Raw genomic sequence first — 26,325 nt, 5'->3', positions numbered from 1 at the left:
TGAAAACCTACAGTGACTCCTACGATGACTGCTTCACCATTCCAGAGGAGACTGTAACCTGCTACGTCACAGCTCTGACGCTCACTGCCTATGGCCACGATGTTTAGCACACCCCACATGTTTTTTTCTTCCCTCCCTGTTGGAAGTTTTTTTTTTCCATGTCCATATGTATATATATGTTTTTATTTTGTGTTCTGTGCCCTGTTCCTACGAGAGACAGACCGAGTTTGTTTTACTGCCAGACATGGTCGCGTCGACCATGTGGTAGGTGGCCGAGCGTATGTAGACAGCCTGTAATGTCTGCATAGACAGCCTATGCTGTCTGCCAGCTTAGTTCATATTTCGCAGCACTAAGGTGCTGCCCTCTGTAGCCAGGCCTCTCGGTGGGCATGCCAGCCTGCCTGCCCTTGCCTCTGCCTCACTCTGGCGACACCCTTCACTCAGTCAAGAAGTGTCCACTTCTCTATCCCTCGTGGACATGGCCCCTCCCGGGCCATGGGCACAACACACAGGCCTGTGTACCCACCACGACTTAACAATAAAGTAAGAAGCCTCCGAAGACGTTTATCATTCAACCCCGCTTTCATCGTACTAAATAATCTCATTAAACAAATAGCACAGGTAAACTTTTTTTTTTTTTTACCTCGTGAACTTATCTAGATAAGAATTGTCATCAGAGAAAGTCTACAAAATTCATCAGGTTCACTTATCCCTGGTATCATTCCTCTTCTTAAACATGTGTGGATGACTCACGAAATCGTAATGACACGATTGCAAACAAAACGTACCACGGGCGGGATTGAACCCGCGGTCAGAGAGTCTCAAAACTCCAGACCGTCGCGTTAACCACTGGACCAGCTAGCCACAATAAGATGGTTAGCGCGACGGTCTGGAGTTTTGAGACTCTCTGACCGCGGGTTCAATCCCGCCCGTGGTATGGTTTATGTGTGGATCTAGCCTTTTAGTATACAATGTGTGTGTGTGTGTGTGTGTGTGTGTGTGTGGATGCGAGAGCGTGTGTGTAATTACCCATTAGCAATTATCTTATTTGTAGCAATGTGAGCAGAAGTATGCTCGTGCACGCAAGGTCATGTGCGTGTGTCAGTATGTTACTCTGTGCGTGCTAGGCTTCTCTTGCTTCCCCTCGTAGTTTCCCTATTCCTCTGTAGTGGCTAAATTAATTTCTCTGTCTCTCTCTGTCTCTCCCTCCCTCCCTCCCCCCGACGTGTGTATGTGTTTGAGAGAGAGAGAGAGACAGACAGACAGACAGAAAGAGAGAAGTTGGAGGGAGCAAGGAGACCTGTGTCCTGTGTTGTTGATGTTATGTGTTGTGGTTCCGTCCTCCTAGTTATGAGAAGTTGTGCCTTTAAGTGAAGGCAGCCATGAAGGATATATAAATTATTTGTTAACACAAAAGAAGTTAAGAAAAAGAACGTGAGGCACATCACAGGACTCAAGAATATCCCGTTCCCACACACAGGCTGTCTCCAACCAAGTTGCGGTCACCCTTAACCCACACACAGGCTGTCTCCAACCAAGTTGCGGTCACCCTTAACCCACACACAGGCTGTCTCCAACCAAGTTGCGGTCACCCTTAACCCACACACAGGCTGTCTCCAACCAAGTTGCGGTCACCCTTAACCCACACACAGGCTGTCTCCAACCAAGTTGCGGTCACCCTTAACCCACACACAGGCTGTCTCCAACCAAGTTGCGGTCACCCTTAACCCACAAAACATTTACTAACATTCATTTAACAGCTGTTCTGCTACAAGTGGTGGATAATACGGTTTAAATGTTAGGCGAAAGGGCACATGTGCAATTAGCTCTCCAGGAGGTTTGTCAAAGTATCGTGGAGAGCGAAACGTTGCCTCAGTAAAATGTCACATTAGTTGTAAATGTGTCCCTTTACCTAACATATTGTTGGTAATTCTGCTGACATTATTTTTACAGTTTAATGATTCTCTGAGGTGCAACGACCCTCAGAGTGCAGGTTCTGTATCACCACCAGTAACCAAGTCCAGCTAACGATTTCCCTGAATCTTATCATAAATGATAACTTACTCCCACACCAGCAACACCACATATTCCTGAAGTCAGCAAGACGTATTTCTGTCGCTGCGCGACCCTTGTAAGGTATCCTCGTATTCCGTACACTTAGCATAAAAGAAAAATATAAATACGTGAATGTATGTCTCTGCGTACGAATTCCTGTGCATGTGTACTTTCATGTGTATATATGTATTTGTATGTGTATGTATGCATATGTGTATTTTTGTACTTACATATGTAAATGTTGTGTTTGATGCTGTCATGGACCAGGATCTCTAAACGATGTTTCCAGCGTCATGTTGAATCATTAATAATAATGTTGAATGTTTAACAATAATTCAATCCTTATAACAATTCTCACGTAAACTAACGCAATTCTTTTAACTAAGCTTTACTGTATATATAAGAACATAAGAAAGAAGGAACACTGCAACAGGCCTACTGACCCACGCGGAGCAGGTCCATGTCCCCCTCCCCCGGATTAGACCAATGACCCACCCCCCCGGATTATCCCAATGACCCACCCAGTCTGGTCATCCCCACTCAAGGAAGGAGCACTGTACCAGACCCAGCAATAAAGCTAGTCAGGTCCAACTCAAACCCACCCACACCCACTCATGTAATTATCTAACCTATTTTTAAAACTACACAACGTTTTAGCCTCAATAACTGTACTCGGGAGCTTGTTCCACTCATCCACAACTCTATTACCAAACCAGTACTTTCTTATATCCTTCCTGAAACTGAATTTTTCCAACTTGAAACCATTGCTGCGAGCCTGTCTTGGCTGGAAATTTTCAGCTATTTACATCCCCTTTATTTATTCCTGTTTTCCATTTATACATCTCGATCATATCCCCCCTAATTCTACGCCTTTCGAGAGAGTGCAGATTCAGGGCCCTCGGTCTATCCTCATAGGGAAGATTTCTGATACATGGGATCATCTTTGTCATCCTCCTTTGTACGTTTTCCAGAGCATTTATATCCATTCTGTAATACGGTGACCAGAACTGAGCAGCATAGTCTAAATGAGGCCTAACCAAGGATATATAGAGTTGAAGAATAATCTGAGGACTTCTATTATTTATACTTCTAGATATGAAGCCAAGAATTCTGTTAGCTTTATTGCGAACACTAATGCACTGTTGTCTTTATTTTAGATTACTGCTAGCCAGAACTCCTAAATCCTTTTCGCAATCAGTAGTATTAAGATCTACATTATTTAGTTTATATGTGGCATGGTTATTTAACTGTCCAACAATTAGAACTTTGCATTTGTCAATATTAAACTGCATCTGCCACTTCTCCGACCATTGCGTCAGTCTGTTCAAATCATCCTGGAGTGCTCTAATGTCCTCATTAGAATGAATTGGACGGCCTATTTTGGTGTCATCAGCAAATTTGCTTATGTCGCTATTTATTCCCTCATCTATGTCGTTTATGTAAATTGTGAACAACAACGGGCCCAACACTGACCCCTGAGGAACACCACTTGTGACGTGCCCCCATTCTGATTTCTCCCCATTTATGCAAACTCTCTGCTGTCTATTCGTCAGTCATGCCTATACCCAGGAAAAAATTTCTCCTCCTATTCCGTGTGCCCTAAGTTTTCTTAATAGCCTCTGGTGTGGAACTCTATTGAAAGCCTTACTGAAGTCCATATACACAATATCCTATTCATTACCATGATCTACCTCCTCAAACACCTTAGTGAAAAAAGTTAGTAAATTCGTAAGACAGGAACGCCTATTTGTAAAACCGTGTTGAGAATCATTAATCAATCTGTGCCTATCAAGATGGATATGAATTGCTTCGGCAGTTATTGATTCCATAAATTTTCCCACTATGGAGGTAAGGCTTATTGGTCTATAGTTCGATGCCAAGGACCTGTCACCTGCCTTGTAAATAGGTATTACATTTGCCATTTTCCACTTATCAGGCACTATGCCAATTTGTAGTGATATGTTAAAAAGATTAGCCAAAGGTATGCTAAGTTTCTCTTTACATTCCTTTAACACCCTTGCAAACAGTTCATCAGGACCTGGGGATTTGTTAGGTTTTAGTTTCTCTATTTGTCTGAGGACCATGTCACTAGTTACCGCTATCGTACATAGTTTATTATCATCCTGTTCTACATAATCTATTATTTCAGGAATATCGCTAGTATTTTCCTGGGTGAAAACTGAGAGGAAGTAGGTATTTAGTATTTCACACATATCCTTATCACTGTCAGTGATCTGACCAGAGTTACTCTTAAGTGGGCCAATCTTGTCCCTAATCTTACTTCTGTATACCTGAAAGAACCCTTTTGGGTTAGTCTTTGAATCCCTTGCGACCTTAGCCTAATAATCCCTTTTTGCTTTTCTTATTCCTTTTTTTATTTCTCTCTTTAATTCAACATATTAATTTCTTAACTGCCCATCCTCTCTTTTGATACACTTGTATATGCCTCTCTTTTGACCAATGAGATGTTTTAATCTATTGTTCATCCATTTGGGATCATTTTTGTTAGATCTAATTTCCCTACTCGGAACAAAAGTTGTCTGGGCAGCTAGAACTATGCTCTGAAAAACGTCATATTGGCAATCAAGATCAGCTACTTGACCCATAGTCAGGACATCCCAATTTAGCCCACCCAGGTAATTTTTCAGTCCCATGAAGTCGGCCAAGTGAAAATCTGGGACAGAGATTTGATTGCAGTTATCTGGGTAATTCCGTGATATATTGAAGCTAAGTGATTTGTGATCACTTTCCCTAAGCTCATCATTAACCTCAAGATTATTAATTAGTGAATCTTTGCTGGCAAGAACCAAGTCAAGCAGATTGTTTCCTCTAGTTGGTTCTGTCACAACGTGTTCTAAAAAGCAATCCTGAACCGTATCAAGAAAGTCACTAGACTCAAGATTTCCTGTCATATTGTTCCAGTCAGTTTGTCTAAAGTTAAAATCTTCCATTATCACAACATTTCCATATCTAGATGGCTTATGAATTTCTTCCCATAACAGCTTACTGCACTCCCTATCAAGGTTTGGGGGCCTATAAATAACACCCAAAATTAATTTGTCACGTCCCTCGAGAAACTGTAGCGAAACCGATTCTGTGTTCGATGTTTCTAATCTTGTATCATGTCTAAGACAACTATTTAAATTTTCTCTGACATACATCGCCACACCACCACCCTTCCTGTTGACACTATCAGTGTGGAATAGTTTATAACCCTGTATGTTGCATTCAGAAGGCATTTCTCTATCTTTCAGGTTGAACCAGGTCTCTGTTATACCAATAATATCTATATTACCTACACTTGCAAGTAATTTTAGCTCATCTATCTTATTTCTTAGACTCCTACTATTTGTATAGTAAACCTTAAGGGAGCTAGTCACTCGTTGCCCTCTACTATCTCTCTTTGTTTGTTGATCAATTGATTTGCCATTACTAGCAACTTTATTTTGAATATTGTCTTTTAAACATATCCCTGAGGTATCCCGGTAATAACTGCTGTTTTTAACCCTAATGCTGCAGCCTGATTGCTTCCCACAAACACCCATACCTCTATCATCTATCAGTTTAAATTCCTAGACAAGTCATCAATTGCCCTCTCAATTGAATTGGCTAATGCAACCACTTCATCCCCAGAGAGATGAACCCCATCCCTTGCATACATATCACATTTGCCAAAGAAAAGGTCCCAGTTATCAATGAATGGGATTGCAAGTTCCTTGCAGTACCTGTCTAGCCAGCAATTTATACCAATTGCCCTAGACATCCATTCATTGCCCACTCCCTTTCTAGGCAAGATGCTACATATGACTGGGTTCCCTCCCTTAGACCTATATACTTCTATGGCTGACCTGTACTTATCCAGCAGCTCCTCTCTCCTGCCCTTCCCAGTGTCATTACCCCCAGCATTAAGACAGATAATGGGCTTTTTCCCATTACCTGCAATAATATTATCCAACCTGCTGACTATGTCACTAACACCAGCTCCAGGAAGACACACTCTCTGTCTGACCTTTCTGTCTCTGTTACAAAATGCACGGTCCATATATCTTACCTGAGAATCTCCTACTATTAAAATATTCTTGCCTTGTTTAGCAGAGGAATCAGCGGTACCTTCAACCTCACTAACCACTGAAGTACACTCGTCTTGGAGAACAGAGAATCGATTTCCTACCTTCACATCTTCTCTATTAACTCTACTCATCTTCCTTCTTCCTGAACTGTGAACCACTTTCCACTTAAAGCGGCTGCCACTATCACTGCTGGTGACCATTCCTTCCTTACCAGCTAAATCCTTCTCACACTCGCTCCCAATCTCATTTATGCAAAGCTTCAGCTTCCTATTTTCCTCCTGAAGAAGTAGAATCTCCTTCTTCAGCACTTGAACCTAAGATTCTAAAACACTACAACAAGCCATGGTGCTTGGTAACAGCCCACGCTAACTCCCAAGAGCTTAGCGGTATAACCGCACTTGACCACTGACCTCAGCGATCATAGATAAGTTTATATGTATATATGTATATATATATATATATATATATATATATATATATATATATATATATATATATATATATATATATATATATATATATATATGTTGTGCTGGACTACATCACAATGTGTGTGTGTGTGTGTGTGTGTGTGTGTGTGTGTGTGTGTGTGTGTGTGTGTGTGTGTGTGTGTGTGTGTGTGTGTGTGTGTGTGTGTGTGTGTGTGTATACAACTATAAATATGTGTATACTTTTATTCAAGCGTATATTGTTCTTGCGTATTGTATGTGTGTTTATATTTGCTTGTGCAGATGAACGCAGTACACATTTATACATGTATTTATATACACTGGCGTATGTGAGTGTGCCTATGTGTATGTGTAAGAATGTATGTGTGCATATATGCATGTTTATATGTGTATATATTCGTATATATGTGCATATATAGATTGTATGAAAGTATATATGTACGTATATCGTCATGTATATTTGTATATATCTATAGATGTCGGATGTATGTTTATACATACAAACTCATATGTGCGTACATGTGCAGTTACGTGTCCATCACCACTACTAGTATCACCATCACTATCACCATCACCACCACTATTTTCACAATCCTTACCACCAGCAGGTGATTGTATATATATATGTGGATATATAACCAATAAACTCTCACGCTAATCAAAACATCTCTAAAGCAATCCCATGGTTGTCAATTTCTAGAATGATTTAAATATAATTAAACTGAGAGTACGTGGACATGCCAATTGTTTTACGAACCTTTATCTAGTAATAGTTGATCAGGGTTTGAAATTTGAAGCCGATTCGATAAGGCGTTCTGGAGATATGAACAAAAAACCTAGATAGTATGAGGAAACAACCCATACCACGGGAGGAATATAGTCATGATGACGGCTTCGAAGGGACTTGAGCTAGAGTTCGTCACGGCCATGCTTTCGGGAGATTTGTCTGTAAAAACTTGAATTTGGGGTCACAGTGGTGCCTATGGTAACCTTCCTATGGTGTATAAATATATCTAGTTGGATGAATCTTACTGTGGCTAGCTGGTCCAGTGGCTAACGCGACGGTCTGGAGTTTTATGAGACTCTGACCGCGGGTTCTAACCCCACCCGTGGTATGGTTTGCTTGCAACCGTGTCATTACATTTTCTCGAGTCATGGTATGAGGAAACTGTAGCTGACAGATGGCCGGCTCTGGCATCACGCTGTCCAGTATTAAAGCGTTCACTCAACTCTGAATATTTTAAAAATTATATATAAACGAGAGTTATCAATATTTCTTTTTCGATTTTCTTTATGCAGTTGTATTAGTTTTAATATTGTCTTCAGTTTTCAAGGAAAAAACATGATTTTGTGCGTTTTAATACTTACACTAATTACAAATTTAAGAAAAAAATATTGCATTTACAAATTTGCCCTCACACTAATGATACTGACTGGGCATTATCCTGGTCATAAGATGCATCAGCCATTAAGTACTGAAGCCATTCAGAAGAGGCAGAATATTTTGACTGAGATGATTAAACGGGAATCAAAATTTCACGGTTTTATTCATTAAATTGTCAAATCAGCTCCTACCCTCTTAAATGTCACTCTGATATGTCGTCTAATACGAGGCAACATTCTTTCTAACGTTTGAAGCCACTGAAAGTTTTGGAAGATATGTGAGCTTTTCTGGATTACTAGGAATGGATTCAATAACGTTGGTCATAGAACACCTGCAAATGCTAGTTCTGTTGAAAATTTGAGTTCGATAAGTTGAAAATTTGAGTTCGATAAGTTGAAAATTTGAGTTCGATAAGTTGAAAATTTGAGTTCGATAAGTTGAAAATTTGAGTTCGATAAGTTGAAAATTTGAGTTCGATAGAATGAGGGGGTTCTCGAGTTATGAACGAAAGAAAATAAAGTTAGAAGAAGGGAAAAATCAAGCAAGTTCCTACAGGTCTCCTTCAGGGACGCCGGTCTCAACTCACCCGCTTCCTCTAATATGGTAATACACACGCTTTCGATGCTCATGACTGTGTTAAATCCATCTTCACACTCTCCCCTAAATCTTCCTGGGATGACCCAGAATAGTGATCATTACAAGAGCAGTGATCGTTCCCAGGATAGTGATCCTTCCCAGGATAGTGATCCTTCCCAGAATAGTGATCCTTCCCATGGTAGGAATCCTTCAGTTACAATACCATAACCCAGTCCTTCCTCCAAATTTCTTACTCATCGTGTAATATATGTTTAAATTTACCATGTACTCCTCACGCTGTCAGATATTCCACCTATATTTTTAACATCATTGTTGTCGGGTAAGTAATATGGAAACATGTAAATTTCCGTTTAACTAAGCTAACCTACAGTTACCTTACTAAATCTACCAAAGGATAATAACTATAACAGGTATCTTGGACGCTGCTCTGTCAGAGAAAGTCATCCCTGTGTGTCACAAGCCCAGCCATTTCTTCCTCAATATAAGCAAAAGGAATAGTCCAGAACGTTTATAAAATTTAAATATATAAAAATGTTAATTTGAGCTTGTATACGAATCCGTATGAATGTGTTTTAATATAATAATAATTTCTTTATTTCCTACAAGTACATGTACAAGGTATACAGACCATAGCTGACATCAGTGACATACTACTATATAGAAAGCCGCTTGTTATGCTGAGCATTTCCCGCAAATTAGGTAAATTTTGTCCCGGGATGCGACCCACACCAGTCCACTAACACGCAGGTACCTATTATACTGATGGGTGAACAGGGACAACAGGTGTCTTATGGAAACACGTCGTAATATTTTCCAGCCGTATCGGGGATTCTAACTCCGGTCCTCAGTGTGTGAGCCGAGTGCGCTAGCGTTTGAGCCACGGTCGATGCTTGTACAAAACCCAGAATTGCTTTCGGACAATTTCTTCTAGTTTGAACCTGGTTACAGTGATTTACCTAGTCTCTCAAGCACCTCCGACCCCAGCCTGACCCTTACTATAAAACCGGGTTCATTCTTGGCCGAGGTGAGAGGTACGGGAGTCCCCTTACACCAGCTGCCTTTACTATCCAGCAGTAATTGAGTACCTTGGTGTTGGCCAAATGTAGTGGTTGGCATCATGGAGTGGTAGCATACCAACACAGGTAAATTTTGTAGGAAACTGTTGAAAAATAACAGCTTGTACATTAAACCTCTTAAAAGTAAAATAGTGTTTGATTCGAGTTTACCCCAGGGCAACTTTCTCCTCCCACAGGGTACGGAGCAGCTGCCCCCAGGACCATAGGAGGAAAGGTGTTCTGCATTCTTTATGGCCTGATGGGGTGTTCTTGTGGCATCCTGTTCTTCAACCTCTTCCTTGAGCGGATCATCACTCTCCTAGCGTACATCATGAGGTCAGTGGGAAGAAATGGGTGGACTGGGGTGTGTTAGCTGGTGAACTGTACCTAGCTAGTGGGTGATTGTGGTGTGTCACTAAGTGGAATGTGACGCATCAGTGGGAGGATTGTTGCGTGGTATTATTACAGAGGTACATAATGGGTCCAGGGACTGGGCCCACAAGTTTTGAAAGTTGAAACACAAGTTACAAAGGTAATGAATTCCAGGTAGATCTGGTCACAATCATGAACAAATTACAAAGTAATGAGCAATTTACATGTCCACTCCCTGTCACAACTGTAATGAGTTATTAGTGCAAATATTAAGTGGGTCACACACACACACACACACACACACACACACACACACACACACACACACACACACACACACACACACACACACACACACACACACACACACACACACACACACACACACACACACACACACACACACACACACACACACACACAAAACTGGATGTTGAAGACTTAGATGAGTCAAAGGGAGGTATGATAAAGCTCATGGAGCAGGGAGAGAGAGGACCTAGTAGCAGTCAGTGAAGAGGCGGGTCCAGGAGCTATGAATCGACCCCTGCAACCACAAATAAGTTAGTACGAATACGTGAGTACACACACACACACACACACACACTACGAAGAAAGGTTAAGGGAAATCGGTCTGGCGACACTGGAGGACAGGAGGGTCAGGGGTGACATGATAACAGCATACAAAATACTGTGTGGAATAGATAAAGAGGGCAGAGACATGATGTTCCAGAAATGGGACACAGAAACAAGAGGTCACAATTGGAAGTTGAAGACTCAGATGAGCCAAAGGGATGTTAGGAAGTATTTCTTCAGTCACAGAGTTGTTAGGAAGTGGAATAGTCTGACAAGTGATGTAGTGGAGGCAGGAACCATACATAATTTTAAGACGAGGTATGATAAAGCTCATGGAGCAGGGAGAGAGAGGAACCAGTAGCGGTCAGTGAAGAGGCGGGGCCAGGAGCTGAGTCTCGACCCCTGTAACCAGAATTATTTGAGCACAATTAGGTGAGTACACATTACACACACACACACACATATAGTGAAGAGGCCAGTGAAGAGGCGGGGCCAGGAGCTGTGAGTCGACCCCTGAAACAACAACTAGGTGAGTACAGCTAGGTGAGTACACAAACACAAAAGGATCTGGGCAGGCTGCAGGCCTGGTCCACCAACTGGCTTCTGGTGTTCAACCCCGTCAAATGCAAAGTCATGAAGATTGGGGAAGAGCAAAGAAGACCACAGACGGAGTACAGTCTAGGGGCCCAGAGATTACAAACTTCACTCAAGGAAAAAGATCTTGGGGTGAGTATAACACCGGACACATCTCTTGAGGCGCACATCAACCAAATAACTGCTGCAGCATATGGGCGCCTAGCAAACCTCAGAACAGCATTCCGACATCTTAATAAGGAATCGTTCAGGACCCTGTACACTGTGTACGTTAGGCCCATATTGGAGTATGCGGCACCAGTTTGGAACCCACACCTAGCCAAGCATGTAGCCAAACTAGAGAAAGTGCAAAGGTTTGCAAAGGGGTATGTCCCACGAGGAGAGGTTCAGGGAAATCGCCCTGACGACACTGGAAGACAGGAGAGATAGGGGGTATATGATAATGACATATAAAATACTGAGAGGAATCGACAAGGTGGACAGAGACAGGATGTTCCAGAGATAGGGCACAGCAACAAGGGGTCACAATTGGAGAGTCAGGGATTTTAGGAAATATTTCTTCAGTCACAGAGTTGTCAGGAATTTGAATAGTCTGGGAAGTATTGTAGTGGAGGCAGGATCCATACATAGCTTTAAGAAGGGGTATGATGGGCATTTGCTGCAGCAGTTATTCGGTTGACGTTCACCTCAGGCAATATGCTCAGAGCGATGCTCATCTCTGATTCCTTCTCCTTGAATGAGGTTTGCAGCCTCTGCCACGAACCTGTTTTCCATTTGCGATCTTTGCGTATTCCCGATCTACATAATTTTGATTTTGTTGTGAATAAATTCCAGTTGCGGGACCAAGGATCTAGTAACCTCTTATCCTGTATAAATTACTGAATATGAAGAGAATAAAACCTTTCGTTTCTTATTTTATCGGGTCACCCTGCCTCGGTGGGAGACGACCGGGTTCATTTGTCTTCTCATTAATTTCACATAGCTGGTCCTCACCTGTTTGTCTTCTCATTAGTTCATATTATCTGCGAACAGTTATACCTGTGACTGTTTCTCATCCATCATGATGCTCACATACACAAGAAACAGCACCAGTCCTCAGTACTGATCCTTGTGGAACCTCACTCAACACACTCGCCCATTTCGACACCCCGGACAATCACTCATTTCTTTTCCTTTAATTTTTCATGATCCATTGCAGTATCTTCCCTTTTATTCCTGCCTCCAACGTACTGTGTCAAAAGTCTTCTTACGGCGCAAAATTATGCAGTCCACCCATTTCTCTCTCTCTCTCCTGCGTCACTTCTGCTACCTTGTTATAGAGCTCCAGTAGGTTTGTGAAACAGTATATAGCATTTCTAAAGCCGTGCTACTTGTTGCTTACAAACTCACTCTTCTCCAGGTGTTCCGACACTCTTCTGATAATCATCTCCATACTCTATCCTGTTATCCATGTCAGTAATACTAATTTGCAGTTTAGCACTACCCGTCTTGTCTCCCTTTTTAAATACTACGACTATATTTGTTGTCTTCCATACCACTGGCAGTCGCCCTGTTATGACTGACTTATTGAAGATTGTCGCTAGTGGCTCACACAGTGATGATAAATTAGACACATGTGCAACTCTTGGGTATCTTTATTGAGGAAACGTTTCGCCACACAGTGGCTTCATCAGTCCATACGTAGGAGAAACTTGAAGAACAGGAGGAGAATGAGGTAATCAGTCCCTCAACCTTGAGTCGATGTGTTCAGTCCATCAATCTTGAATAGAATACGGCATATCAGCGGAGAAGCAGCTTATAAACCGTATGGCAGGAGAGGTGCAGCAGTCATAGGTCGTGTCACATTTGTTCAATGTGGAAGTAGGTTGTGCCCAAGAATTAGGCAAGCGAAGAATTCCTAAGTATTAAGATCCCAAGAAGTTGCGATTTGTAGATGAATGGTTCTCTGAACCATTCATCTACAAAGGCTCACACAGTGCTTCAGTTCCCTCTCTCAGGTATGTAACTTACACGGTAGTTTCCTCTCCTCACCATTTCTGGTGGACTCGCATTTTTCTGCAGCCCGATTAACTGGTCCTTAATTGTTGTTTTCCTCCTGATGTGGCTATACAGCCACACCCATTTTCATGTAAAGAAAAATTAATAATGAATAGGAAATACAAACAAGTGGAAAGTAAAGGAAGGCAAAACTCCTCTAAACTTTAGTGAAACATAAAACACGCATCTATGAAATTATGCCTAATAAAACAATGGAAAAGTGAAGCATAAAGTGAAATCGTGAATCAAAGCAAACATGAATATCAATACACAGGTTCCTCTGGCATGAGGTACGAAGCGGCATCTGGAACTGAAGTATGGTGAATATTCACTGTATCCCTGAGGGACTGATTACCTCAAACTCCTCCTGTTCTTCATCATTCTCCTTTGTATGGACTGATGAAGCCACTGTGTGGCGAAACGTTTCCTCAATAAAGATACCCAAGTGTTCCACATGTGCCTAATTTATCAACATGTCGGTTCTCTGAACCATTCATCTACATCCCAGAGTATCTTAAAGTAGAATAGCCAATTATAGAGACAAGAGGATTGAGGTTGAAGACTTGAGTACCTCGTACTGAAGGCGGATAGAGAATAGACAGTAGCCCTGATGAGGAGTGCAGATCATGACAGTGTGAAGCACACTCGAACACTGGCTCAGGCCTGGATCAACCACTGATGACAAAGTGAACTAGATGACTCAGGTCACGGTGATTCACAAATGTATGAGTCAACAGATGAAGTACAACTCTCCCAAAACGCCAGAGTCACAAAATTAATTAGTGATGGCTTCCACGAGCAAATAGGGACAAGCAGTGTCCCTATTTGCCGTGTGAAGCAAGACCAAAAGCTCTCGCTTCACACGGCGAGTGTCTGCGTTCGATTCCCAGCGCGGGTAGAAACACTGGGCATGTTTCTTTACACTAGTTGTCTATGTTCAACCATCAGTGAAATGAGTACCTGGGAATTAGTGGACTGGTATGGGTCGCATCCTGGGACAAGGACCTAATTTGCAGGATATGCTCAACATAACAAGTGGTTTTCTATAAAGTAGTATGTCACTGATGTCAGCTATGGTCTGTATACCTTGTACATGTACTGGTAGTAAATATATTATTTTTTTTTTTATTATCACACTGGTCGATTCCCACCAAGGCAGGGTGGCCCGAAAAAGAAAAACTTTCACCATCATTCACTCCATCACTGTCTTGCCAGAAGGGTGCTTTACACTACAGTTTTTAAACTGCAACATTAACACCCCTCCTTCAGAGTGCAGGCACTGTACTTCCCATCTCCAGGACTCAAGTCCGGCCTGCCGGTTTCCCTGAATCCCTTCATAAATGTTACTTTGCTCACACTCCAACAGCACGTCAAGTATTAAAAACCATTTGTCTCCATTCACTCCTATCAAACACGCTCGTGCATACCTGCTGGAAGTCCAAGCCCCTCGCACACAAAACCTCTTTTACCCCCTCTCTCCAGTCTTTCCTAGGCCGCCTTCCTTCCACTACAGACTGATACACTCTTGAAGTCATTCTGTTTCGCTCCATTCTCTCTACATGTCCGAACCACCTCATCAACCCTTCCTCAGCCCTCTGGACAACAGTTTTGGTAATCCCGCACCTCCTCCTAACTTCCAAACTACGAATTCTCTGCATTATATTCACACCACACATTGCCCTCAGACATGACATCTCCACTGCCTCCAGCCTTCTCCTCGCTGCAACATTCATCACCCATGCTTCACACCCATATAAGAGCGTTGGTAAAACTATACTCATACATTCCCCTCTTTGCCTCCAAGGACAAAGTTCTTTGTCTCCACAGACTCCTAAGTGCACCACTCACTCTTTTTCCCTCATCAATTCTATGATTCACCTCATCTTTCATAGACCCATCCGCTGACACGTCCACTCCCAAATATCTGAATACATTCACCTCCTCCATACTCTCTCCCTCCAATCTGATATTCAATCTTTCATCACCTAATCTTTTTGTTATCCTCATAACCTTACTCTTTCCTGTATTATTATTATTATTATTATTATTATTATTATTATTATTATTATTATTAGAGTCAATCAAATCCCTCAAGGTTTTTCTGACTTACCAAAACACTCGAGCTTGGGGAAAGAGAGACAGCAGTTATCATCATGACAAGTGACTCACTCACTCCAGAAAATATATGGCAACGTGAGTGATGGAGAGGAAATATTGTTCTAATTTAAAAAAAACACAGGAAACACAAAATCAAAACAGCTAACAGCTTCAAGAAATATAAACATATAAATCAAGGAAAAAAAACACAGACCGAGGAATGATAACTGATGATTATCAGAGAGTCAAGTAGTCAGGTGATTTTGTCTGACTTGTAGCTCAAGAAGTTGTTTACTAACCCAGAGTGAAATGTGAAGTTTGGTAGGCAGCCACAAAGTCAGCTCATGTAAGTGACCACGGTCACTCACATGCACACAAAACTACGTACATGCAGCAACTGAACTTTTTCCTCAGAAGTTTTATTGCAGGCCTAATTAAAATAATGCCATATAACGATAAACTTTGAATCACTTACACGTGCAAAAGCGACAGCCTCCTTACCATGGCAACTTCTGTGCTTTCTTGTAAGTTTGTAAGTCGTCATGCTGATTAGTATTTCGAGATTATATTTCATACGCAAGTAAGATAATGTAGGCATCTCCGTGCTGGAGTATTTATTACCAATAATGTTTTATTGTTAATTTCCCTTATTTTATTGTATTTTTTCAGTGTCTCAGTTATTATATGTATAGCAGTGCAGTGTGTTTTTTCTCAAGTACACAGTCTGGTGTAAGATATTATTTTATGCTTCTGATAGGACGGTTAGCTTGATTTTTCAATCTTCTGATCTTCGTTTCTATCCTCCTCTCCGCCTGTGATTCCTTCTCCTCTTTCTCCTTCCTTCTTTTATTTCCTGCTCTGCCATCGTTCTCCTGAATCCCGTAGATCACTAGTAATCTTGACCCTTGTTTTCCATTATCTTTGCCTCTACAGTGACCAATCTATTGTTATCAGTTCCCTATTGTTTATCTTATCATCTCCTTCACTGCCTTATCTCCCCTCAGTATCACTGAAAAAGTTTTTTTCTTCCCTCTTCTCTTCCTTCTACTTCCACCCTTTCTGTTAATAAATCGATTAATACTTAAATTTAAACCCCTCCCGTTCCTACTGTCTATGTTATCTCGTTATATAACTCCAGTAGGCTGTGATTCTAGCAGCTAATCTGGTACTAATCTGGCTTATTTGTTTAATAAAGGCTTCACGCTGGCGCTGCGTACTCTGTGAATGATCTAACATGTAATGTAGAGTCCTAAGAGAGTCTTTGCTGAAGGACCCGGATGACTTTACTGTGTTAACCAACGCCCGCGTGCTGCTCTCTCTCTCTCTCTCTTTACACAGGGTTTTACAAGGATAGGTTCAGAGTTCCTAACTTTATTTACAAGCTAAAAACTGTTACCTACATCAGCTCATTTAAAAGCCTTTTTTTATTGTTAAGAGATGTATAGATAAGGAACAGGATGAAGTTGTAGCCATCTCTCTCTCTCTCTCTCTCTCTCTCTCTCTCTCTCTCTCACACACACACACACACACTATATATACATACAAGCTCCCTCACTGTGTTTCAGGGCGCGGCACGACTGGAAAGAGCAGAAGAAGGCAGAGGCGGCAGCCAGGAAGGCCGGCATCAATCTGCAGCGTCGAGACTCCGAAGACTCCAGCGACGATGACTCTGATCTCGACGCCTGGAAGCCATCAGTGTACTGGGTCATGTTCTACCTCACCCTCTCCTCAGTCATTATCGCCACTCTCGGCGCTACTATGTATATGCAGGTCAGTGGTCCTTCCCCTTGATGTATACTATGTATACAGAAATATGCATGCTTACTTGGCAAAACGATACAGTATAACGCTCGACTACGGATATGAAAAAATAATCAGGACAAAGACACTTGAGCACATTAGTTCGTATACACAAGACAACTTCTGGCAGCTCAGGCAGCCATTTATTAAACAACCCACTCAGGACACACTTCTTAACCTTCACAATATAAGATTTTCTTTATAGTTCCTTTAAAGATTCGTGTGTGTGTGTGTGTGTGTGTGTGTGTGTGTGTGTGTTGAGATTTTTTGGCCTTACCTGCTGTGTTTATTATTATAAATATAAACACTTAGCTGATAAATGACAGCAAATCGTCTACACAGCCGCCCCTGCAGACGAGGTCTAGAAGCTGTCGAAACCATCACAACAGTGGGCTGTCAAGAGATACAATTTGTAAGTATAAATTACCCCTAGGGGGTGTTATGTCAGCATATTTCATTCGATGATGGCTGACGAATACTTACTTGTTTGGACTCAAAAGTCCACACCTTACTGCCGATTATAGGTTGATTACAAACTCCTTGTGACTCAAGAATTGCGCAATCCCCCGATCTACAAGAAATTCGTAACATACCTTGCTCTTTGTAACGTGAGCTATGGTGTTCTCAACACCTTCGACAGATATCGGTGACTTGATAGAAGCTGAAGTGTCCTTGGATGTCCACGTCTTCCATTGTCTAGGAAACGCACACTGGTACACTATGTTCAACAAGATTTGTCTTTATTGTTCACAATGTATCACAAGAAAAGCTGATCACACTTCTCTAAGTGTTTGTGTTAGAGACACTTTGTTCACACTAACGCACAGATCAGTGTCCTTTGCTGGTTATCCTGGCGTCAGTGTGACTCTCTCTAGAGTCACAAGTAATCTGGCGTCGTCACACCGCTCCATGCCGTCACTGCCCTAATACACAAAAAAAACGCTGACCTAGTACCTTGCATCCTTGTCAACTCCTCGATGAAGCAAAGCAGAATGTTTGTTTCTTGCTGTCTTAAGCAGAAACAACAATGTACACTATCTTTACTATGGTAATAAAGTGGGAGTAGGATTTTCCTTAATTGTCCTGCTAAGTAAGAGATGTACTGTCTCTTATAAAAATACACGTTGCAACACCTCTGCAAGGAGCAGAGGTCATTTGACCACGCATAGCATCTGTGATCAATTACTCACTCTAGCAGTAAACAAGACGCTCGCCCCTTCTAGTGGCCCCTCAGGGCTGAGAGGGCTGAAGGGGGCTGAAGGGGGCTGAAGGGGGCTGATACCCCCCTCCTGGAGAAAATTTCTCCACACTGGGGGGCGGCGGAGATTCGCTGCAGGTGAACTATTCATCACTTAACATTAATTTGATTTTCTCACTCGCCACCACTGCTGCTTGTCTTTTCTGAACAGCTTTAGTCTGTGTGGTTTCTGGAGAATCACTAATTTTGTTTTCAACACTGTGTAATTCTAACGGCACTAGTTTATTTATTGTCCGCTTATTCACTACACCTTTGCTCAAAACATCAACTGTCCTGATGATTCCATTTGCATCAGGATATATGGTCACAATTTTTCCAAGTGGCCATTGGGACCTTGGACAATCATTGTCGATAATCACTATGTCACCAGGTCTTAAGGACTTATGATTTTCAGGAACACCAGCTCCATAGAAGTGTTCTCTCAATGAGGTGAGATAGTCTTCTCGCCAAATTTTCTCCCAACGTTCAATCCCTTTATTAAGGTGTTTGAATTTACGTCTGAGTTGCTCAGGTTCGAAATAAGTAGGATCCTCTATGATTTCTTTATCATTCATGGGAGGAACAGGTTCGAGCCTTCTGCCATGGAGTAAATGAGATGGACTTAACACTTCTAAATTGTCCAGATCATCGGTAACATAAGTTAGAGGTCTGTTGTTGACTCTATTTTCTATTTCAGTCACAACTATAAGGAATTCTTCTAAGTCTATTCTCTGACGATGAAGAGTCTTCCTTAAACAACGTTTTACAATGCCGATCATTCTTTCATAAAATCCGCCGTGCCATGAAGATTTAGGAGGAATGTATCTCCAACGACATCTGCGTTGATTCAGCATCTGTTGTACTTCTGGCTGATCAAAGATCTTGCTTATATAAGCAGCACCAGCAATAAAGTTCGTTGCATTGTCTGAAATCATCAGTCTGGGACATGCCCTTCTGGCTGCAAACCTTCTAAATAATTTGATAAAAGTTTCAGCAGACATGTCAGTGGCTACTTCTAGATGTACTGCTCTAGTTGTAGCACAAGTGAACAAACAGATGTACACCTTGATGGGAACTTTGTCAACTGTTTTGGTTAAAATTATTGGTCCAGTATAATCTACACCTGTCACCTCAAATGGAGTGATATGACAAACTCTTTCAGAGGGATATGGAGGTGGACCTGGATACTGACATACTCGCATATCGTAGTGACGACAAGTAATACAGTCCCTTATTTGTTTTTTCACACTTTGTCGACCTTGAGGTATCCAGTAGGATTGTCGTATATGACAAAGTGTGTCAGCTACCCCACCATGTAACACGTTACTGTGGGCGTTTTGAACAATCAGTTTTGTTAGCCAATGATTCTTGGGGATCAATATTGGATGTATGGTTTCTTTAGGTAGTGAAGAATTATGAATTCTTCCTCGACATCTTATAATCTTTTCTGAGTCGAGATAAAGTCCTAAAGAATTAATCATGACAGGTTTCTTTGGGGATTTATCTTGTGTTTCTAGAAATTTATATTCTGAAGAGAAAACATCTTTCTGTATTAGTTTCACCCAGTATTTAATGGGTTCAAGATATTCATAATCAGGTTTTATTCCTTTAATGAATTTAAAGACAAGAGCTGTAACTCTTAAGAGTTTACCCAAAGATGAGTAATTAGATCCATCAATGACTATTTCTGTTGTGTCTGCAGTATTTACACAACTTATTTCTGCTGTGTTCAAGCAGACTGTTTCTTCTGGCATAATGTGAGCTTTTTGCTGAGGCCAGTTATTTTCATCAGAGAGCCAGTTCGGTCCGTGGAGCCATAATTTATTATTTACAAATTTCTTGAGTGGGACACCACGTGACAACATGTCAGCTGGATTCTCTTGGGTAGAGACGTGAAGAAAGAGATAATCTCTCTGCATCTCTTTTATTTCTGCTACTCTGTTCTGTACATAGACCAACTTACTCTTATTATTTCTTAACCACTGGAGAACTGCCTCATTATCACTCCAGATCACGGGTTTCTCAATAGTGAGATGATCAAGTACTTTGTTGAGATAGACAGCTAATTTTGTACCTACATAGAGTGCTGTCAGTTCCAATTGTGGTACTGTTCTGACCTTCAAGGGTGCTACCCTGGCCTTTGAAGTAATTAGTGTACTTCCTTCAGCATTACTCATGTAAGCTACAGCGCCATAACCTCTGGTTGACGCATCACAGAACACATGTAATGTGTAATTGTTTCCCACTTGACCTATTTGTCTGGGAAATTTAATTTGATGAATTTGTTTAAACTCCCTGGATATTTCATCCCATGCTTGACTCATTTCTAGAGGCAAGTTCTCATCCCATCCAATTTTGAGTTTCCATGCATCTTGCATAAGCATTTTACCTTTTATGGTAATTGGTGAGACGAGTCCTAGAGGATCAAAACATTGTGATACCTCTGACAGTAAACTACGTTTAGTGAGTGTACTGCATGATTTATTGTTTATCCTTTTGAGACTCAGAGTATCTTCCTGTGTGTTCCAATTAAGTCCCAGCATATTGTTGCAATCAGGAATTTCAGTTTCGGGGAAATCTTCTTTGATAAGTTCCCTTAATTGCTTTGAATTTGTATTCCACATCCTTAGAGGCATATTTGCTTCTTTCATCTCCTTGTTAGCTTCTCTGTATAAGGATGTCAAATCCTCCTCTTTATTCACAGTACCTTGAAGATTGTCCACATAGAAACTTTTCTTTAAGACTTCTTTGAAGGGACTTTCAGATTTCTTCAAATGTGTATTTAGAGTAGCTTCTAGTAAGAATGGAGAGGATGTTGCACCAAATAATACTGATTTGAAACGATAAGTTTTCACAGGACTTTGAGGATCATGTGGATTTTCAGGCCACAAGAATCGAGTATAATCTCTATCTATTTCTTGTAGTCCTACTCTTAAGAAAGCCTTGGAAATATCAGCCGTGTAGGCATATGGGTTTGTGCGAAATTTCATAAGCACGTCTCCAAGCTTCTCAGTTAGTGAAGGTCCGGTCATCAGACAGTCATTAAGACTTGCTACATCTTTATTTGCACGTGCGCTGCAATTATATACAACACGTACTGGAGTGGTTTCAGAATCTTTTCTGACTCCATGGTGCGGGAGATAATGAGCGTTTGTCTTCAACTTATCTTCGACTATTTCCTCAATGAATTTATTGTCCAACTGTTCTTGTATGATATTATCATAGACAGTCAGTAGCTCTGGATTCTTCCTGAGCTCATGTATTTGTGCTTTCATCTGTCCGAAAGCCATGCGATAATTGCTAGGCAGATGTGGTGGATTTAATTTCCATGGTAACCTAACCTAATACTGTCCATCTTTATATTTGACAGTGTCCAAATATTGGTTATAAGTCTGAGACTCTTGTGGGCTTGGTTTATTTACATCAATACCTATCGCATCTAAATCCCACAACTTATCAACTGGTTCATTCATTTCTTCCAGTAATGATAATTTTTGCTGTGGTACATGATCAGCGGTTATTCTCGTAACTAGTACATTTTCCACTGAATCAATATGAGCTTCTTTCCCACTTTGAGAGGGAATGGGACCACATATCATGTGGCCTCCTGCTGTTTTCAGCAAGTGAACATCATGTTTACTTACTATATTTTGCACAAAACAGTGATAATAATCACTTCCAATGATTAAATCAATTGGACTAATTGTGTCCGTCTGTATGTCAGGACAGGCTAACTTGACCTTAGCTGCTTTCAGTGCTGCAACTGTTTCTTTTAATCCCTGGATCTGCACAGACTTAGGCAAATCATCTACTACCACAGCTTCTACTGTCTTTTTCCTGTTTCCTAGACCAACAGTGATTTTGGCTAGGTCATATGTCTGTTTACCAGAATTGTGGAAAAAAACAGCTATATCTAACTGTATTTTGGCATAGGGTTGTTTATTCAGTTTCTGCAACACTGTTCTTCTTATGAAGGACCTTTGTGAGCCTTGATCAAATAGTGTTAGCACATTGGTTTTGTGTAATTTATTAGATAACTTAACTCGAGCTATCGGGAGAGCAGTTGCTTTAAACTTATCTCTCACATTTAATGCTGTTGCTTGTTGACTTCCTGATTCTGTGGAAGTCTGCTGCTGTTCAGCGAAAGTATTTGGGCATAATGCTGTATGATGCATACCCTTGCATTTAAAACACTTCTTCAGTGAGCATTTTCCTCCCTTGAGTTCACCTAAACACTTGATGCATCTTTTCAGCTGATGAACACGTTGTTTACGTGCCTCCATTGATGTGTATTGACTACAATACTGTGCCCAATGTGTTCCATCACAAAGTACACATTTTGGAGTACGTTTATGTATGACAGTCTGTTTACTGTCTATTGTATTCACAGCTTGATAAATGCCTATATGGGATTTCCCATTATGTGGTTTAGTGGGAGTAGTTATACTCTTTTTATACTGAGTTGAAGGTTTATTATCCACGGGATTCGTGGATTTTTCATCTTGTCTCGTTGCTTGCATGCATGAAACTATTGTTTGTAAACCATTGCTAATTTCCTCACAAGTGAAATAGCGTTTATTGAACATAATATTTAATCGTTCAATAGTTTGTGGTGACAACTTATCTTGTACAATACCACTGATAAACCAATCACATTGTCTTAGGTCATATTTAGCATCTAGAGATCTGAGACTATTGTCTAATGTAATTCTAAATGCCTGTAAGTCTGAATAACAATGTTTGGGTGGCTTCAAGCTTGATATTAAGACTGCATGTCTAACTCTGGCCTTGTCAGCATCAAAGTAATTGTCTGCTAAGACACGTAAGGCTAGTTGATAATTGCCTTTGACCACCAGAAATGACTTAATCAGTTCATAGGGTTCTCCCTTCACAAGACATTTAAGGTAATTGAACTTAGCAATCTCATCTATGTCAGTTCGTGAATTTACTATGGATTGAAAACCACTAATGAATTCTTCATAATTATGACCTTGGAAAATAGGTAATGACAATGTAGGTAAGCTTGGTAATGGGACACTTGTTGTTACAGGTGTAACAGGTGTTTGACCACTAGTAGGTCTCTGTGACAGAGTTTTACGGCAGATAGCCTGTACTCCTGTCCACCTTAATTGTTGATTACTAAAGGTATCCAAAACATTTTTAATTTCATCTTCAGATGGATCTGATTCAAGAAATTTATTTTCATAATGTGTATAGTCTGAATTAATTATTTCCAGACGTTGTGTAAATAATTCAAACTTGACCTCAAGATCATCAAAATCTATGTTTGTATCTTGAGTTAATCCTATACAGACTGAAATTAGATTTTCTAATTGTGTAATCTTAGTCTGTAAAGACTGAAACTGAGTTTTCAAACAAGCCATTTTAATGGTATACTGAAAATTCCAGCACCACACTTAGAGTGTTTAAAAAACACTGTACTGCTATAAACAGCTGAGTTTTTGTTATGCTTAAGTCAGCAATAATCGAGTCAGACACTACTGACCCACTAAGCTTAACCTCAGGGTCAATGACCATGAAGGGTACAGGGTACATGTGTCTGGTGTTTATGCTTAGAGTTTTGCTGTGTCAGCCTGCCCATGATGATTAATCGTAAATAACGATGTTATACACTTCATTCACTATACACTATAAATGTCACTGTATAACTGTAATCACACGTGAATATTACTTACACATATATAAATTTCACTGTTAATATATATTTGAAAGCTTACACTTTATATATAAGTTCCTTTAATATAACAGGTAGATCTATAAGAAACAAACTTTAACACAATCTTGTCTCTTAATTTCTGTCTATAAACATTATAAACACTGTGTATATATACTCTCAGACAAACAACATCATTTGGGTAGTTGTTGTATTAATCAGCATTTTCTCGAGATTGGAGCAGTGGTTGCAGGGTGTGGGTGAGTCACCCAGCTCCCGTTTTCTTTGGGTGTCCGCTGGGTGAGCGCCCGTTTTCCTTTGGGTGAACGCTGGGTGAGCGCCCGTTTTCTTTTGGCTGCCCATTCTCTGTGATTGAGTCTGGAGGGACTCATTTATACTGATTTATATTGTAAAACGCTAGTTTTACAGCTTTTTTTCGAAGGACCTTGGCTCATAGGTTATTTGTACACTGTAGTACAACATATTTGGACCACAGTGTGGTCTTTATCCGGTTCGAGCACGACCAAAACTCTGTTGAGATTTTTTGGCCTTACCTGCTGTGTTTATTATTATAAATATAAACACTTAGCTGATAAATGACAGCAAATCGTCTACACAGCCGCCCCTGCAGACGAGGTCTAGAAGCTGTCGAAACCATCACAACAGTGGGCTGTCAAGAGATACAATTCGTAAGTATATTACCCCTAGGGGGTGTTATGTCAGCATATTTCATTCGATGATGGCTGACGAATACTTACTTGTTTGGACTCAAAAGTCCACACCTTACTGCCGATTATAGGTTGATTACAAACTCCTTGTGACTCAAGAATTGCGCAATCCCCCGATCTACAAGAAATTCGTAACATACCTTGCTCTTTGTAACGTGAGCTATGGTGTTCTCAACACCTTCGACAGATATCGGTGACTTGATAGAAGCTGAAGTGTCCTTGGATGTCCACGTCTTCCATTGTCTAGGAAACGCACACTGGTACACTATGTTCAACAAGATTTGTCTTTATTGTTCACAATGTATCACAAGAAAAGCTGATCACACTTCTCTAAGTGTTTGTGTTAGAGACACTTTGTTCACACTAACGCACAGATCAGTGTCCTTTGCTGGTTATCCTGGCGTCAGTGTGACTCTCTCTAGAGTCACAAGTAATCTGGCGTCGTCACACCGCTCCATGCCGTCACTGCCCTAATACACAAAAAAAACGCTGACCTAGTACCTTGCATCCTTGTCAACTCCTCGATGAAGCAAAGCAGAATGTTTGTTTCTTGCTGTCTTAAGCAGAAACAACAATGTACACTATCTTTACTATGGTAATAAAGTGGGAGTAGGATTTTCCTTAATTGTCCTGCTAAGTAAGAGATGTACTGTCTCTTATAAAAATACACGTTGCAACACCTCTGCAAGGAGCAGAGGTCATTTGACCACGCATAGCATCTGTGATCAATTACTCACTCTAGCAGTAAACAAGACGCTCGCCCCTTCTAGTGGCCCCTCAGGGCTGAGAGGGCTGAAGGGGGCTGAAGGGGGCTGAAGGGGGCTGATATCCCCCTCCTGGAGAAAATTTCTCCACATGCCTGGAAGCTGTCGAAACCATCACAACAGTGGGTTGTTTGGACTCAAAAGTCCACACCTTACTGCCGATTATAGGTTGATTACAAACTCCTTGTGACTCAAGAATTGCGCAATCCCCCGATCTACAAGAAATTCGTAACATACCTTGCTCTTTGTAACGTGAGCTATGGTGTTCTCAACACCTTCGACAGATATCGGTGACTTGATAGAAGCTGAAGTGTCCTTGGATGTCCACGTCTTCCATTGTCTAGGAAACGCACACTGGTACACTATGTTCAACAAGATTTGTCTTTATTGTTCACAATGTATCACAAGAGAAGCTGATCACACTTCTCTAAGTGTTTGTGTTAGAGACACTTTGTTCACACTAACGCACAGATCAGTGTCCTTTGCTGGTTATCCTGGCGTCAGTGTGACTCTCTCTAGAGTCAAAAGTAATCTGGCGTCAGTACACCACCCCGAGCCGTCACTGCCCTAGCACAAAAAAAAAACGCTGACCTAGTACCTTGCATCCTTGTCACAAAAAAAAAAAAAAATCAAAAACTCTGTTGAGATTTTTGGCCTTACCAGCTAAGATATAATTATATATAATGAACACTTAGCTGATGAATGACAGCAAATCGTCTACACAGCCGCCCCTGCAGACGAGGTCTAGAAGCTGTCGAAACCATCACAACAGTGGGTTGTTTGGACTCAAAAGTCCACACCTTACTGCCGATTATAGGTTGATTACAAACTCCTTGTGA

At 41.0% G+C, this 26,325-nt stretch overlaps 1 protein-coding gene across 1 annotated transcript in view; it reads left to right on the top strand.

Moving 5' to 3' along the window:
* The window catches only part of LOC128695221 (potassium channel subfamily K member 13-like), a 699,428-nt gene that overhangs the window by 583,173 nt on the left and 89,930 nt on the right, over nt 1-26,325 (top strand). Inside the window, exons 3-4 of the mRNA XM_070091527.1 lie at nt 9,808-9,946; nt 16,849-17,053. Of these exons, the coding sequence (XP_069947628.1) occupies nt 9,808-9,946; nt 16,849-17,053 (344 nt within the window). The remainder of the gene's footprint in view (nt 1-9,807; nt 9,947-16,848; nt 17,054-26,325) is intronic.

This window comes from Cherax quadricarinatus, chromosome 35 (assembly GCF_038502225.1).
Source record: "Cherax quadricarinatus isolate ZL_2023a chromosome 35, ASM3850222v1, whole genome shotgun sequence".
NCBI classification, from domain to species: Eukaryota; Metazoa; Arthropoda; class Malacostraca; order Decapoda; family Parastacidae; genus Cherax; species Cherax quadricarinatus.
The sequence above is the reverse complement of the archived record's forward strand: the minus strand, read 5'-3'. Positions and strand labels throughout refer to the sequence as shown.